General features: G+C 51.9%; 1 protein-coding gene across 1 annotated transcript in view; it reads left to right on the top strand.

The window, feature by feature from the left end:
* The window catches only part of PKD1 (polycystin 1, transient receptor potential channel interacting), an 83,865-nt gene that overhangs the window by 21,800 nt on the left and 44,889 nt on the right, over nt 1-17,176 (top strand). The window contains 4 exon segments of the mRNA XM_032704337.1: nt 12,175-12,246; nt 12,813-12,884; nt 14,233-14,402; nt 16,433-17,098. Coding sequence (XP_032560228.1) covers nt 12,175-12,246; nt 12,813-12,884; nt 14,233-14,402; nt 16,433-17,098 — 980 coding nt within the window.

Below are 17,176 nucleotides of genomic sequence, written 5' to 3'. Positions count from 1 at the left end.
CCCATTCCCAAGGCCTTCTGGAGGGGCAGGTCTGGTGCCGTACTCGGGGTCCTGCCGGGGCCCCAACAAGCTGCTCACTTCCCTTTGTACCTACTTTGGGGCCTCTGAACATCAGCATTTTTTTTAAGCAGAAATATTCTGACTCCATCACAGAAGACTTTCTAATGCTAAAAGGAAGCAGCCCAACCACACACATTATTAATGCCAGAAACATGCAAATGCCTTTTGTACGGGAACCAGCAGGTCTATATTGGGTTCTAATTGGTTTTTGTTTTCAGAAGGAAGATGTTTAAGGTTCCATAGTAGAGAACACACTCCAAAAATATTGAGAGCAGAGCCCTCCAACCCAAACAACCACATTTGAAAAAATATGGGGGAGCTCGTATCGGTACCAGCCCCGGGAGAGGGGGATTAGGGGAAGGTCTGTCCTTTTGGAGTCCTTTGGCCTCTCACAGACCATTCCCTTTGCTCCATCTGTCCCGTTGCAGAGCAGCCTGGCTCTGGGTTTTACCTCTGATTTATGGCTCAGAACGTCAACCAGAGCTGCTGTTTAATGAATTCCTTGAGTGTTTCTGTTCCAGTAGGGATTCGTGGTCCTGACTTTGAATTATGGAGCCTTTGTGCTAAAGAGATGTTTACAACAGTGACTTGGAAGCCCTTTCTCCCAGGGAATCATGGAAATACTGTTATCTCAAGCTTCAGAAGGAACTTCTGCAGGGAGACCTCCCAGGACTCAGGCCTACCTGCCACCAGAGCACCTCTGCTCCTCCATGTGCCTGGGAGAGACAGAGAAATCTGGCACAGGCTGGGCTGAGTCCTCATCCCCTGGAAGGGCTGGATCCCCTGACAAGCAGAGATGGCGATGTCCCCATCAGTGTGGTTTCTTGCTAGGTTTATGGTATCTTCAGCCTGGTGGATAGCAGAGCTTTGCTCTTGTTTCTGCTGGGAGAATGTCCCTTCCTGAGGGCCTGCAGGCTTTTCCCTGGTTGCTGTACCACAGGGCTCGTTTCCCCTCCGTACTCGTGTCACTCCTTCTCCTGCTGCTGGCAGAGGCTGCCAAGCATTTCGTTTCTTCCTCCCCCGTAGCTGTCTGCATCCACTGCTGCTTGTGTTCCTGCTTTCCTTTAGAGGCTTTTTTTGGTTTTTTTGAACATCAGTTGCATTTTTATGATGTTTGGATCCTGCCAGTTAGTGATCACTGCGTGAGGGGGAGGACAATGTGTAGGCAATGTCCCTGTTCTGTCGCCTGCCCCAAGGCCATCCCAAACAGACCAGGTGGACTGAAGACCAGTGCCCACCAGCAAACCAGTTTAACCAGCAGATCTGTAGCTTCCCTGCCCTGCAGAGTATGATGGGAAGCAGTCAGGGCAGAGGGCTGGGAGAGGTGCTGCTTTTCAGAGGTGATGGAGAAACACCCCTTGTCCTTGTCTCTCCTGGGGTTTTCTTTAACACAAGGAAAAATTGGACACCTGGAAGTAATGCGGCCCCCAGGCCTGTCTGGAATCTCTTGAGAGAGACCTCACAGGAGGGGATGGCAGCCCCCAGGCCGTGGTGGGTGCGGGCAGTGGGTGCTGGGTCCCTGGCTCTGTCCTGGCTGAGGGCTGGGAGCGGGCACCGGGCTGGGGCCGGAGAGGAGCGGCTGCGGGCGGGAGCCGGGCGAGCGTTACATAACGCGCCGCTCCGCTCCAGAGACACGTTCGGGTGATTAATTTGAGGCCCTGGCAGCCGCTTCCCTGTAATAATATTTTAAACATTACTTTTCCACTGGCCCTTGCCAGCGATCGTTACTTTGCGCTGTGGAGGCTGTAAAATTTCACTTCAAGGATGGGTTTCACTCCCGTTACAAAATGTGTCTGGAATGTGCAGATGTTTCCTTCGGGGAATAGCGAGCCAATCCGCTCTAACACATCATCCCCGCGGGGAGGACTCAACGTGCTAAGCAGCCCTATTCACAAAATCCCAAACAAACACACACACAGAGCCCCGTGGAGCTGTACCCGGGCTGGGCATGTCGCTCCCAGCCCTGCTGATGTAAAACCCGGTGTCTGCTGGAGCTGCAGAGGGGTTGGGGCTGGGCTGCGGGGGCACACGGGCTGGGCACAGAGAGCTCTCACAGTTGGCTCTCACGGGGTGCCACATAGTCCTGGAAGAGGTTTTCTGGAAGAATTATGAAAAATTTGGCTTCTTGGGAGAAAATTAGGAGGGTTGGAACTAGGTGATCTTTAAAGCCCCTCCCAACCCAAAACATTCCAGTGTCTGTTGGTTTTAAACTGGAAGAGAGTGGGATTAGATGGAAGAAATTCTTAGCTGTGGGGGTGGGGAGGCCCTGGCACAGGTTGCCCAGAGAAGCTGTGGCTGCCCCTGGATCCCTGGAAGTGTCCAAGGCCAGGTTGGACGGGGCTTGGAACAACCTGGGACAGTGGGAGGTGTCCCTGCCCATGGCAGGGGGTGAGACTGGGTGGGCTTTAAGGTCCCTTCCAACCCAAACCATTCTTGGATTTGGGATTCTATGATTAACATCCTACAGGTATCCAAGGTTGTGCATGCCAAGGACAAAGCAGCTGTAGGTGTGCCAGAATTAGAGAAAATGGAAAGATGGGATTTAATTGCACAAAAAAATAGTTTGCTTGAAGAGCAGAGAACACTGAACGTTGCTTTTTACAGACCAGCTTCAAATTAAGGCTGTAACCATCCCTGAGGGATATCTGATGGGGCCGGTCCTCCTTTATAGGAGGATCCAGGAGATCACTAATTTTTTTACTCCTCTGATTTTCTCTTTTCTTATCACCTTTACTGCAAGGAATGGGAGAACAAAGCTGTTAGGGGCATCAGGTCCCTAAAGAGGACCCCTTAAAGGTGCTGTCTGTCATGGACACAGGGAAAGCTGGAGAGGGACTTTGGACAAGGGCCTGGAGTGACAGGACAAGGGGGAATGGCTTCCCACTGCCAGAGGGCAGAGTTAAGTGGGATATTGGGAAGAAATTCTTGGCTGTGAGGGTGGTGAGGCCCTGGCACAGAGAAGCTGTGGATGCTTGAAACTCTGCTTCTAGTGTTGTGGGAGCCTGAAGAAGAAACAGAGGCACTTATGGAAAATAAATATACAAGATAGAGCACTGGGAAAGAGAAATGGTGGTAGTGATGAGTGTGGGCTGAACTCGAGCCCATCAAACACTGATAAGCAAAAGAATCTAGGGAAAAGTCTGTGGCCAGCAAAGTTGAGAAGAGTAAAGAGTTTTTTGAGTATATTGGGAATTGAAGGAGTTAGATGATACTCGTCTGTTAATAGATGGACATGGTCAAATTATCAATGAAAATACAGAAAAGACAGGACTTCTAAGTAAATATTTCTGTTTTCTATTTGGAATAAAGCCACATGATGTATTTGTATCATATGAGGATGATGAAACACTTTCCACTCCAACAGTAACCGAGGAGGATGTTAAACAGCTGCTATTAATGTTAGACTTTTTTAAACCAGCAAGTTCAGGTATTTTGTATCCAAGAATTTTAAAAGATCTGGCTGAAGAGCCCTCTGGGCTATTAATGTTCACTTTTAATGGATTTTTGGGCATTAGGGAGATTCCCAAGGACTGGATCAAAATGAACACGGTGCCAGTGTTCACGGAAGGTAAATGTGTTCACGGAAGGTAAATCCCAGTGTCCTGATTTTCTATCCCAAGGAGAAACAATACACTGCATAGCATGGCATTAGCTAACAATTAAATGGGATAGTGTAATTAGTGGCAGCCTACATGGAAAACCCACTTATGGAAAATTGATCTCACGAACCTCTGCCTTTTAAGTAAGTTTACAGATGGAGGAGATGAAGATGCTGATGTTGATGTAATGCACATCTGACTTTGGTAAGAGGGCAGAATTTGAATTCTGAGTTAAATTTTTGAATTTGACTCAACATCACCTGCATTTGTCAGGAACTGGAATGAAAAAAATTAGCACTAATATTAAAGGAATTAAATACTGGCACCAGAGTATATCGTGAGACTTGCTGTCTGTTCTCACACTAGGTTGGATCCCGTGTACCCTCTGTGTGTGCGCTTGACCTGCCATGGGAGGTGACTTTTGCTGGCTACTGGTGTCACTCCTGAATCCTCAGTGCTTTGTGAGCTCGGGTTGGACAGGGCTTGGAGCAGCCTGGGCTAGTGGAAGGTGTCTCCATGGCAGGGGGTGGAAGAGTCCCTTCCAACCCAGCCCATCCCAGGGTTGTGTGAGCCCCCGTGAGGGCTGGGCTTTGCTGCCCCGTGGCTTTGTTTGCTGTTCATTGTGGTGCCAGTGGAACCCACTGCCTGTTCTCCCTGGGTGAGAAATGAGAGTATTAGTTCCCAGCTATTGGAAGAAATCACTTTTGATCTGATACTGCCTTTTCAGTCTCACTCTCTCTCAGCTCGTTTGCTCTCTGAATTCAGCTCAGAAGTGGCGTGAGGTTTTTTACAGGTCTCCCCAGGGTATTCTGGAGGGATCAGACAGTCCCTGGTTTGTGGCTCTTTTGCTGTATTGATGATGCCCAAGTTGTTCCTTTTGGGATACAAAACACAGATACCCCAGAGGGTTTCCCAGGAACAGGCCATGTAAATATTTTTTTGTACTGTATCAGTGTTTGCAACGTTTGATGTGTACTTTGGAGAAGCCCCTCTGGAGTTCTCTGTGTCCCTTGGCTCCAGTGTCAGGGACATATCAGTGCTATTGGTCCAGCAGCATCCCGAGCCTCCTGCATCCTGTGAACCTTGTCTGGGACTCTTGTTTCTTGTGTACTGCAGGATTTACGGTGCTGGGACAAAATAGCATTGGATTTTTATTATTGCTCACAGAGAAGTAACAACCCCAAAGGACAGTTGTCCAAGGAAAGGCCTCACATTAAAATAAATACAAATTGAGTAATAAAAAAAGATTATGTACTCCATCCCCTGTACCAGTGGTGAATTAGTATCAGCAATACCTAAACATTTATTGAAAACTCTTCACTTCTGTAAGGAAGATTAGGCACTAAGTAGCTCAGCTGTGTAATCCCTAAATTACAGCTTCCAGAGGGCTCACTTTTTGTGATAAAATCAAATATTCCTGGGCTCCCAACATACTGACTTGGAAACATGCAGGGTTTTCAGGAGAGCAGAGCTGGGCATTGGAAGAGCTGTGTGTTGGCATGCAGTGCCACAGGACCTGGGGGCAGGTGTGTTTTGGGGGAAGAAGTGGGGGCCTGCATGGAAAGTGGTTGGCTTTGGGCTGCAGGCACCTAACAGAGTCTGCTCGAGCCCTGCCACGTGTACTGGGAAGATGCTTGAATTTATCACATCTTCGGTTGCTTTAACGATTTTCCGTGAAACAAATGTGTGTTTGCAGGGCTGACATTTCCCTGGCTGGAGCTGCAGACAGCTCGTTTACGTGCGGCACTAATTATGGACATCAGCTTGACTTAAATATTTGGGTTGCTGCTTTCCCAAGCCGAAGGTTTTCCCCGTTCCCATCCTCTGGCGCGATGTTACAGGGGTGATGCCCGTTTCATCCTCGGTTTGTGCCACACGAGGCCACCTCTTGGCAGTGGGGGAAGGACCACGGCTCGTGCTGGCTCCTGGTCATTTGGGTGGCTCAGAAGGTGGGACGTGGCATGAAGAGCCTCTGTCATAGCAGTGGCCATCCCTGTATCCAGCCCCTTGTCCCAGAGTGCCCTCCTGACCTCCACAGGCACAGGAGGCTCCTGGTGACACCCCAGTGCCCCCCTTGCCCTTGGCTCCATTGCTTGGGTGTTGGGAATGAGGAGATGAAGTCAGTTCAGTGTAAGAATAACCCGTAAGAGGAGCTGCAGGTCCTGGGAGCCCCCCCGAGCCCCCCTGGCTGGGGAGAGGGATGGGGCTCCTGGTGCCATCAGGCCGGCCCTGCCAGCGCGGGATGTCGCTCCGTGAGGTAACACGGCCCCTCTGCTCCAGTGGCTTCACCCCTGCTCTGGCTTTGTAACCATATTTGGGAAAGTCTGCAGAGAGCTGCTGGCTGTGGGGATCTGAGGAGCCGCTCCTGGAGTCACAGCTGCACTGCAGACAGCTCCCACCTGGAGAGAGGGCTTGTCCTGACTGGCGTGGGGATGTGTGCCCATGGCTGGGGTGCCCTGGCTGTGGTGGGGGTGTTCTGGCTGTGGCAGGAGTGCCCTGGCCATGGAAGGAATGCCCTGGCCATGGTGGGGAGTGCCCTGGCTGTGGCAGGGATGCCTTGGCTGTGCTTGGGGTGTCCTGGTTGTGGTTGGGATTCTCTGACCATGATGGGGGTGCCCTGGCTGTGGCAGGGATGCCTTGGCCATGGCAGGGATGCTCTGCCCGTGGTGGGGATCCCCTGGTTGTGGCAGGAATGCTTGGGCTGTACATCCTGCAGGTGCAAGCAGCCTCACCTCCTCTGTTTGCTCCAGGGATAAGGCACAGGAGCAGGGGCAGTGTGGGCCAGCAGCACCTGGGAGGGACTGCTGTGTCACCTGGGGTACCCCGAGCTCTCAGCTCAGACTCATGCAGGGCTCAGTCTTTCCCTGCTTCTCGAAGCCCGGGCTCTCCCAGCCCCTTTTCCTGACCTGTGAAGAGCCTGTGGCCCCAAGCCAGCAAGATGAGTAGGATTTACTCCTACAGATCCAAGGGTTGTGTTGTTCTGGTGCTCGGGGAGAGGCTTGAGCAGGACAAGGCAAGGCAGGGAGGTGAGGAAGGAGTGTGGCTTCATCCCACTGCTCAGGGAGTCTGCAGTGATGGAGTGACCTGCTCATGGTCCTGCAGAAGCTGGGAGGGGCATCTGGGTCTGCTTGGTGTCAAACCCAACCCACCCCTGGCACAGCTGCCCTGCAAGGGCATATTGAGAGAGCTTTGTGGTTCTTCAGGAGGGCACAGAGTGTACAGAACATTGCAGAGATGCTCCTCTCTGTACCTTGTATTTTCCTATCAACAGTTAGGATTTTGCTGTGGGAAGAAAACCATTTTGGTTTTAGATTAATATTTGTGAAAATGTCTTTTGGGAAAAATTCCTCAGAGAGAGCCAGGACTTGGGTCAGCATTTGAAATTCATAAATTCAAAATGAGCTAATAAATTGTCATCGTGCTGTGTCGGCCTCGGGGAGATGAGGGTGCTCACAGCCGCCTGCCACCAGAGAAAGGCCCCTCCTGGTGCTGGGCTACAGCTCTTGGAGGTGGAGTGTGGTGGAACTGGTCTCCTTTTGCCTTGGAAAATCCCTGCTTCAGCATGATTGAAGCCAGTAGCTGGTGATGATCTCCATGTGCTGTTGCCCTCCTGTCTGTGCTGAAAGGCAGAGAGCTCAGGGTGCAGGAGAGCTGTGAGGCTGTTCCTACCAGCCAGGGTGTCTCTGTGCCTACTGAGACCACAGCATTGCTTCCCGTGCCCAGCACACAGAAAAATCCAGGTTTTTTCAGATTTCTGTAGCCACTGTAGAAATAATCTCTATCCCCACCTCTGCACACAAGCACTGTGACTTCTGCTGTGCTTTCTGGGAGAGGTGCAAGCCAAAAGACGAAGAAAAAAGGAATCAGATCAGCAAAAACCTCTAATTTTTCCTGGCTCTAGCATGCAAAAGCACATAGAGTTTTTCCTGCTCTTTTCTGGAAAGTCTGTTCTGTACGTCAGGCAGGATCAGCACCACGCTGCCTTTTCTTCCTGGAGACAGGGAAGTGTTTGCCATGGCAACATGGCAGGCAGCATTTGGGCTGTGCAGGGGATCTCCTGGGCATTTATGGCTCTGTGAGCTGATGGAAGGCTCTGGAAGCAGTGGGACCTCCTTGTGTCTCACCAGCCATCTCACCTGTCCCTCTCTCACTCGTCCTCGCTGCTTGCAGGGTGTGGGCAGTGCAACCTGGCTTTGCATAGAATCCTGGAATAGTTTGGGTTGGAAGGGACCTTAAAGACCATCTGGTACAACCCCCCTGCCATGGGCAGGGACACTTTCCACTGTCTCAGGCTGCTCCAAGTCCCGTCCAACCTGGCCTTGGACACTTGCAGGGCTGGGGCAGACACAACCTGGATGGTGGGGTGAGAAATGGGAGCAGTGCTGGGTTTTGCTGGGTGTCGTTGGGAGCTGTCTTTCCCTGGTGCCTCTGGAGCTTCACTGCCCCACAAAAATCTCAGCTTTGATCATGGCTTACAGACCTGGAGCTTCTTTCCTCCCGCCCCAGCCTGCACGGAGGCTCCTCTCTGCACTCTCCTCTCCATCTCTGGATGCTTTTCCCATTACTGTTCTGGCTGGGCTCCCTGCACCAAAAGGGCTGGGGAAGGCACAGACCAGCGCTGCCCCCTCCCCTCCCCTCCCTGTTTGTGAGATGGGGGCAGAGCGGGCCCACAGATGACATAATGAGAGCATGACATCAGGCTTGGCAGCGGGGCCGGCCCTCCTCTGCCGAACATTATATGTTCCGTGGAATTAAGAAGCAAACAGCAGTGCACCAAAAAAAGCCTGCCCACCACAGTGCTGCAGAAATAACCCTGAGCTGGGCTCTGCAGGGCCTGTCTGAGCATCCTGGAGGGACAGAGCGAGGCACTGAGCCCTCTTGCTCGCTTCCATCCTCGGTGCTCCTGTGTGAGGAGCTGGTGCTCGGTGCTCTGTACCCCCACAAGGTCCCCAAGCCCATCAGCAGGAGGTTGGGCTGGTGGTGTCCTCACAGATCCATCCTCTCCAGGGAGGTGGGCTGTGGTTATCCACAGATCTGGAGAGGTTCAGGGATGCACCCAGCATCACACAGGGACTTGGTAGCAGGGCTGGGATGGAGCTGAAGGCTCCCAAGGCTCAGGTTGATGCCCTCATTACTAAATGTTCCCGTAAGCAAAGTTTCACCTTCCTTGCACAACCAACTCCTTTTCCAGAAGGATTTTAAACCCTTCCTTTGCTAGGCTGGTCAGTGAAACGTGGCTGTGTTTGCTGGGGCGTTTGGGGAGCTGCAAGGGGAGCTCTGTAACATAGTTCTTGTCCTGTACCATAGTTGGTGGTGGGTTTTGGTGCCCCGTATCTCACAGAACATGAGAAGCCTTCCAACCTCCTCTGACACTGCATGACTCCAGTTTACAGGTGTGGAAACTGAGGCAAGCCCAAGAAATTGTGACTTGTAGCTGCCCTTTTCCAGGCAGCAGAGCCTATTTTCAAAATCCCCTGGAGCACAGGAAACTACATTTTTCTTTCTCCTCCTGGGGAGGGCGTCAGGCTGCATGTGCAGAGCATGTCAATGGAGAGCCTTGTTTGCTGCTGGCTTCAGCTCTGCTTTGAACCTGCTCCCAATTTCCTCCAGCCTGGCAGTGGGCTGGGAAAATACAGTCGTGGCAGTTTGTGGCACCGCCAGGCTCAGCTCTGTCCCACAGCCTTTGCCTTGGCTTTTATTGCTCAGTATTTCCTGGTTTATTTCTTTGCCGCAGCCCAGCTTGGTTCACAGCCACCTTTCCCATACCAGGAAGGCATGATATGATTTTCCATACAAGCAGGAGAGGGAGCAGTGGGAGAGGGCAGGCAGGCAGCTGGGAGCCCAGCTCCCTGACTGGTGGCTGGAGGTGGCAGGCACTGGATCCACCACCATTCCTCAGCTCTCCCTGTCCTGTCAACAGGAGCTCTGCTTCCCTTGCAGGCTCAGCACTAACGGGGTTGGGGAGGCCTCGAAAATTGGGTCCAGCCATTCCCCCAGCACTGCCAAGGCCACCACTAACCCATGTCCTCAGGTGCCAGATCTACACAGCTTTTAAACCCCTCCAGGGTTGAGGACTCCACCCCTGCCCTGGGCAGCTGTGCCAGGGCTGGACAGTCCTTTCTGTGAAGGAATTCTCCCTCCTATCCAACCTGACCCTCCCCTGGCACAGCTGGAGGCCGTTCCCTCTCCTCCTGTCCCTTGTTCCCTGGGAGCAGAGCCCGATATCCCCCCCAGCTCCCCCCTCCTGTCAGGGGGTTGCAGAGCCAGAAGGTCCCCCCTGAGCCTCCTTTTCTCCAGGCTGAGCCCCCCCAGCTCCCTCAGCTGCTCCTGGTGCTCCAGCCCCTTCCCCAGCTCCACTGTCCTTGCATTTCAGATAACTTTAACATTATTCAGTGAAGCTGACTGACCCTTGGGAGTCAAGGATTTGGGTCTTGGCTTCCCCTTATCTGAAGTTTAAGAGTTTCCTCTGAGATGGAATGGAAATAACAACAAAGGATGTTTGTAAAGGGCTGGGGACAGCGCTGGACCAACCCCTCCCGCCTGGCATCATGGCAGAGGGATGGAGAAGAGCAGATCTGCCCTGCTGGAATCCTTCCCTTCCCAGCTGGGAAGCAGCAGGATGGGAGAGATGCAGGGAGGGCTTGGGGCTGGGTGCCCCAAGGGTTTGGTGCCCATTGTGCCATCTGTGAGGGTGAGAGCCTCCCCCTGCCCCGTGCTCCCCCCTCCCTGCAGCCAAGCAGCACTTGGGAGAGACTCTTGGAAATGGCAGAGCCCTGTTTTTGTAGCAGCTGAATGGTTTGTTTTGGAGGTTTTGCTTGTCTGGGCGAGGAACAGGAAGGCATCTGAGCTGGAACACCATTTCCTTCAGTCGTGGACTTGAGGTGCTGCCTAAAACTAAATGGGCGATTTCCAGGTCTTTCAGAGGAGCAGAGGAATGTTTGTACTGCTCTCCCTGTCAGGTAACTGGTTGGTGGTCTGGTGCTTTCCAGGATGGGGCAAGTACTGCAGGAAGGTGCAGGGCCAGAGGAGTACGAGCTACAGGGAATGCTCAAGGAGAAGTGGAACCAAAGCTCCCTGAGGAGGGGTCTGTCCAGGCTGGCAGCAGCTGGGATTCCAGTCCGAGCTGTCTTGGGTGCTTGTCTTCCTAATGGGAGCTGGAAATGGGTTTGGGGGTGACTTTGGTGTCCCCTGTGCAGAATGTGACCCCCAGTGAGCTGTGTCACTTCAGCCAAGGGTGCTCTGTGCTCTTCCACTGCTGTCCCAGCTGCCCCGAGACAAAGATCGCTGGTGTGATCAGATATTTTTGCTAACATCCTTTTTTCAGTGGATTTGTTGAGCTTTTATTTTGCACATTTCTTGGACTTCTGTATTGGTGTTGCTGGTGAACTCTTCTGAATCCACTCTCAGCTTGGCAAAGAACTCCCAGACAGCAAAATCAGGGAAAATAAACCTTTTAGAGAGACATCCATCCCCATTACTTACCCCCAGAGTTTCCTGGAATCATACACAATTTTCCTGCCAGTTTGGCAGAATTATTTTCATTTGGATAAATGAAGTTTAAATGTCAGATCAGACCAAGGATTAATTGATTAAGGGGTAAAAATAAGCAGTGAGACAGCCAGGAGAAGTGAGGAGAGGTGCTTGTAGGGTAAAAGGTGAGAAAGGAGGAAGCAGGACACGGTGTGCCCAGCCCTGTCTGCTCCCTGGAGCTCTGCTGGAGATCCAGGAAGGATAAGGACCATCCCATGGGCTCAGAGTAAGTGTTTTGATGCTGCTAAAAGAAAGTTTGGGCCAAAGGAGATTTGTCTGAAACCAAAATGTGAAGTTTATTGGGAACAAGTGGAGACTGATCAGTGAAACTTTCACCTCTCTGAGTGACATTTAAAATTAGGAAAGAGGACGGGGGGTGAGGAGAGAGCTGGGCTGCACAGGCCAGTTTGGTTTGGATGAACTGGTGCTACTGGGAGGGAGTGGAGTTTTTTTTAAGCAGTGTTCCTTTTAGAAGGATAATCTGCCCTGATATCAAATGGAAAATATTCTTTGTTGCTTCTTCTTCCATTTTAAACTTTTCTAAAGAGACAAAAAGATGTTTAAAACGTAGAATTGACGCATCAATTGTGTAATTGCTTGATCAGGGCTTTGGCACGAGAAACACTCTTGGAAGTTCCTCTTAGATTTTTCTTAAACTTAATTACTACTTCAGTCTAAATTATTTCTTAATGACTTCTTTGAACATATATTTGACCTGACTGTTTTTTAAAAGGATGCATCACGCTTAGTGCCACGTTTATCATGGCTGTCATTGCTCCAGGTGGGGCACACAATGAGAGTCCTGATCTCTGTCTGCACATTACATGAGGAGCCAATGCTTTATGGTTGGGAAAGGTGTTTTCTTTGGCTGGGAAAAGTCTGGAGCCTGGTTGGAGTTCGGAGAGAGGCTCTTCTAAGGTCTGGTGATGGAGATGTGACAAAACGGGGTTGAACAAAGGCTGAAAATGGTGTTTTCTTTCCCTAGGGATCTTTCCAACAACAAGATCAGTGGTTTAGATGTTCAGCTATTCAGAAGCCTGACTTCGCTGGCAAAGCTGTGAGTACCCCTTGCCCCCCAGTCCTGCAGCCCCTCTGCAGGGCTGAGCTGGGCCCTGCCCATGTGCTGCTGTTTCACAAGTTGCTTTGTTCGTGTTTGGCCTCTTCTGCTGAGCCCCAGATAGTGGTGTCCACAGCTCCCTCCTCAAGGCCTTCAGCTGCTCAGTGCAGTGATTTGCTAAGTGGCATTGAGGGTTGGGCAGGATTTTGACCCTCTGTGCTGCTGGATGGAGAGGAGGTGGCGGCCAGAGAATGAGAATTGTCACAAGATGTGTGTTAGTGCATGGAAAATCACAGAATCCCGGGATGGGTTGGGCTGGGAGGGACCTTAAAGCCCATCCAGTGCCACCCCCTGCCACGGGCAGGGACACCTTCCACTAGCCCAGGTTGCTCCAAGCCCCGTCCAACCTGGCCTTGGACACTTCCAGGGATGGGGCAGCCACAGCTTCTCTGGGCAACCTGTACCAGGGCCTGCCCACCCTCCCAGGAAATGGTGACAAAGCTTCAGTGACCAGGAGGTGACTACAGACGTGATGAAGTTTCCTTTTCCTTTCCCCTCTTTTACAGAGATATAAGCCACAACCAGATTTCTACATTAGAAGATGGAATATTTGATAATTTATTTAATTTAAGTGAAATGTAAGTTCATTTGCTTTGTTTCCCAGTTCTTTTATTTAGGTCTTTTCTTGGAACAGCTCTTGCCTTCCTGGTGGGGTGGGATCTCTCAGGGAGATCTTGGGCATGTACCCAACCAAGGTGCTGCCTTTTGGGGTGTCTCCAGTCTCTTAGTCTGTGTCCTACTCCTGGGTCCTGTTGTTGTCCTTCAAGCCTGACCTCTTCCTAGATTTGCTTCTGTCTCCTGGATACCTCCAACCTCTGCCACTGCCTTTTGTCTTCCCTGCTTCTCTCCCACAGCAGCTCTGCTGAGGTTCTTGTCTCTGACCATGCTCTGGGTCACACTTACTGTCCTGTCTGTGTGGTCACGCCTTGGGACCAGGGATCTGATGATTCTGCAACATGGTAGGTCCTGACTGAGGTGTCCAAGGCACTTGAAGGCACTTGAAGGTGGTGTCCCTCAGTGAGTCAATTATTTTAGGTTCTGTTTTTTAATTGAAGTAAGAAAGCTTTTGTTGTTATGTGGAGGGAGGCAAGGGGAAGCCACGCATTTCCAGATAGATCCATGAAGTCACAGCAGTAGTGGCAGTTCTGTGTCTGAAGGAGCCAAAGGATTAACCCCTTGCAAGCCCTCTTGGCAAGCAAGAGAAAAGCTCAGACTCACCTTCTCCTCCAGGAGGGGACACAAAGGGCATTCTCAGCTCTGCATTTTTGCTCTCAGGTGGCTCTAAAAGACACAAAGGCCCCGGGCTGGGTCCCAGGGAGCCTGTCCCTGCTGGGGCTGGTGGCAAAGTGGTACTTTCAGCCCCAGAGTCATGGTTCAGCTCAGCCCTGATGGCATCAGCTCCACACACAGCTTCCAGCTCCGTCCTGCTCGCAGCTGAGTGCCAAAGGCTGTAATTTGGATCAAGCTTAGCTGCAATTAAAGTTTCCATCTTTTCATTAAACTGCCACATGGAAAGATTATCATTGACTTTGCATTTCTTTTTTTGACAGATCAATTTTATTCTCTTAGCTATTTTTTAATGGAGCTGTAAATAGTCTCCCAGAGCAGGAGAGGCTCCCTCACATCCAGGGGCTGTTGGATGTCAGATTATTTTAGATATAAGATTGTGTCTGTCATTTGCTTCTAATTGCGACAATTATTTGTAGAGTTAAAAAAGTACTTGGAGTACTTGCCTAATTCTAGCCTCTAGAAAAATCACGTTAATTATTGCTTGATTCCCTATTCATTAACTCCCCTCCCAGTTATTCCAAAGCCTTTCTAGTGGAGTGGCACAGATGGGAACAGGGAGGGCTCGGCACACTGCTGTAATTAACGCTCAGCACATGTCACACTAATCCCCAACTATTTCTGATCTCCCTCTGACAGAAACTTAAGTTGGAATCCATTTGTTTGTGACTGCAAACTGTCCTGGTTGCCCCGCTGGGTGGAAGACAGAAAAGTGAGAGTTCTTGAGGCGTCAGACACGAGATGTGCCCACCCCCCCGAGGTGGCAAACCTGTCCCTCTTCGACATCCCATTCCCCAATGCCACCTGTGGTAAGGAAACGCTGGGGGTGGAGATGGTTAAACCAGGGGCAGTGATGGGCCCTGGGGCAGCTGGGCTCACATCGGCCTCTTTAGACCTCAAGTCACCAGTTGTGATGTAATTAAGCAAATACTGGGCACACAGGCTGTACCCTGGTGCCTCAGGGATCCAGTTGGTCACATCAGGGCTGGGATTAACCTGATCACACACCAGGCATCAGGCAGCCACCACAGCACACTGGCTCAGTGACCTCCAGCCTCAGGCTTTCATTCTCCCAAGGTTTTAACAGTGTGACTTTAAGCAGTGGAATCTCATGGAAGCTGATGGGACCTGAGCACGTGCTGGGTCTTTGCAGGTAACAGGAGCGTTGAATGAGCACTGCCCCGATCCACAGCCCGTCACCTGCTCCTGGGGCATTTTTCTGACTGCTTGGCCAGCAGAAACATCAGGCAGTGATTAACTGGAGGTGGAAAGGGGGAACCCAAGGAAAACTAATGGTACCTGGATGCTCAGCTATCCCTGAGTGAGGGAGAGGGAAGGAGAGTGCTCCCCACAGCAGGGATCAGGCATCTCCTTTAATTCATGACAGGAGGATGCAGGGCTGGGGGACCTGGACCTATGTGACAGGAGAATGCAGGGATGAGGCTGAGGGATCCAGAGCTGGTGGGAGCCAGTTGAGCTGCCTGGTAAAGCACAGCCCTCCCCAGGAGCAAAATCTGCATTGTAGTTTCTCCTCTTTTCCCAGCAAAGCCACTCCAGCTTGCAGCATCTTGCAGGAATTATCAAAGGGAAAAACACTGGCACTGTTACTCCCCTTGATAATTAGTTATTCCCTCTTGAACTACTTTAAGCCAGGGTGGAAACAATAATGCGAGGCTGTCTTCTGGGTAGTTCAGTGTAATGGGAGTAGGCTGGGACAGCCTGCCAGCTACTGACAGTTGTTACTGACGGGCAGGGAGTGAAGAATGACCAGGCTGGTGGTAAAAACAGAGTAGTTCCCATGCCGTGGTCCTCCTCGTGGGACTGCTCTTAGGAGAAGTGGCTCAGCATTCACAGGGAGGCTGTGGAGGAAGCTGGACAGTTGGATGGATTCGATCTGGGAAGATCACACAGAGCTGTTGAGATGTTTGGGGGAGATGTTGTAGCAACCAGCAGGAAGAGGGAGCCAATGTGGCCGAGCTGCGTGGGCAGAGGCCGAGGGAGAGGCCCTGCCTGGGTGTTTGTGGCAGGGAAACGTCCCACCCTGTGCAAGCCAGAGAGGGGGAATTAAACTCAAGGGAATGGGCTGTCCCTCAGGGAATGGGGCTGTCTTGGCTGCCATTGCTCTCTGTGCTGTGTGTGCATGTGTGTATTGGGGCACGTGTTGTTTCCGTGCATGCTCCCAATGTTTATCCTTCCACAGCTCTGGGTGCAGGCTGTGCCTGGCATTGCCCTCATCTCTAGCACCACATTTTGTGGGTAGCTGGGAAGGTCTTGGCTCTCCCCAGGGAGGAAGGTGGCTGCAGGGTCTGCCCAATTCCAGCATGGGCCTGGTGGAGAATCCATCAATGTCTCCCCAAAGTCTCCGATGTGCCACTGCCCAAGGGTGTTTGATTATGGACTTGTTGCTGGCTGTCCCTGACAGCACTTGGTGAAACAGGCTGCACCAGACCTGGGTACCACCAAGGGACAACCTTTTGTCATGGTCTCACTTGGTGGTGAGTCCTTGGGGCTCCTCTGAGTGTCAGACACAGCGGCTCCGTGTCCCATGGGACTGTCAGGCTCTCCAAAGCCTCGTTTTATTTACTGGGTGTAGCTGCTCCATAAATCTGTGTGACTGGCTTGTTATTTCTGTCATCATTAATTAGCATAAAGAGTTTGGAAACTGTTGCTGAGGGATTAAAGACTTCCCAGGCAAGTCTCAGAAAGGAAATGCTCGGAGTAGGAGCTGCACGGGAGAATTCCATGCCCGGGAGCGTGGGGTGGTGTCTCTTGGAGGGTCTCACCAAACCATGGCTTCACAGTGTCAGTGTGCAAGAGGATCTTCTGTTCTGTCCTGCAGGAGCTCAGTACATCACGTGTCTGACAAGCAACCACACGGAAGGGGCTGAACTTGTCATCCTCTTCACGCCTGTGCACACCGGGAACCTCAGCGAGGAGACCTGCAGTGCCCTGTGCTACGCCCAAGACCAGGAGTACGGAGGTTTCAGCTCCCTGGGGCAGTGTCTGTGTGGAACTGCCCATGAAACAAACTCTTCCTCTGGCTGTTTGCCATTTTGCACTGAGCATTTGTCCGGGCAGGGCTGTGGTGGCCCGTCACTCGTCCCCTCGCCCTTCCAGGCACAGCTGCCTGTGTCTTTCACAGGACTCCAGCCCCGGTACGGCCTCCACCAGGCTGTGCTCTTCAATGTCAGTATTCCCATCGCTGTCAGCACTTTACTGTGGGAATTTGGGGACCAGACAGAGGTTCTCAACACCACTGGAAATGCAGCTGTGCACACGTATGCCTTACCTGGGCGGTACAATGTCACTGCCACCATCCTGGTGGGCACCAAGGTCTTGTACGAGCAGACAGAAGTTGAGGTGGTGGCTTCACCCCAACAGCTGGAACTGCAGTGTCCTTCCTTGGTCAAGACGAATGAGAGTCTGGACATCCGGATCCGCAACAGAGGCGGCACCGGCCTCGTGGTGCTGTACGGGATCACACAGGCTGGAGAGCTGGGCAGGGGTAAGCAGGGCTGGCTGGGGGTGCTGGGCAAGGGAGGGGTGGCACTGCATCCCGGGCCTTCCCTTTGCCTCCCTCCCC

This window comes from Chiroxiphia lanceolata, chromosome 16, assembly GCF_009829145.1.
Source record: "Chiroxiphia lanceolata isolate bChiLan1 chromosome 16, bChiLan1.pri, whole genome shotgun sequence".
In the NCBI taxonomy this organism is placed as follows: domain Eukaryota; kingdom Metazoa; phylum Chordata; class Aves; order Passeriformes; family Pipridae; genus Chiroxiphia; species Chiroxiphia lanceolata.
The sequence above is the reverse complement of the archived record's forward strand: the minus strand, read 5'-3'. Positions and strand labels throughout refer to the sequence as shown.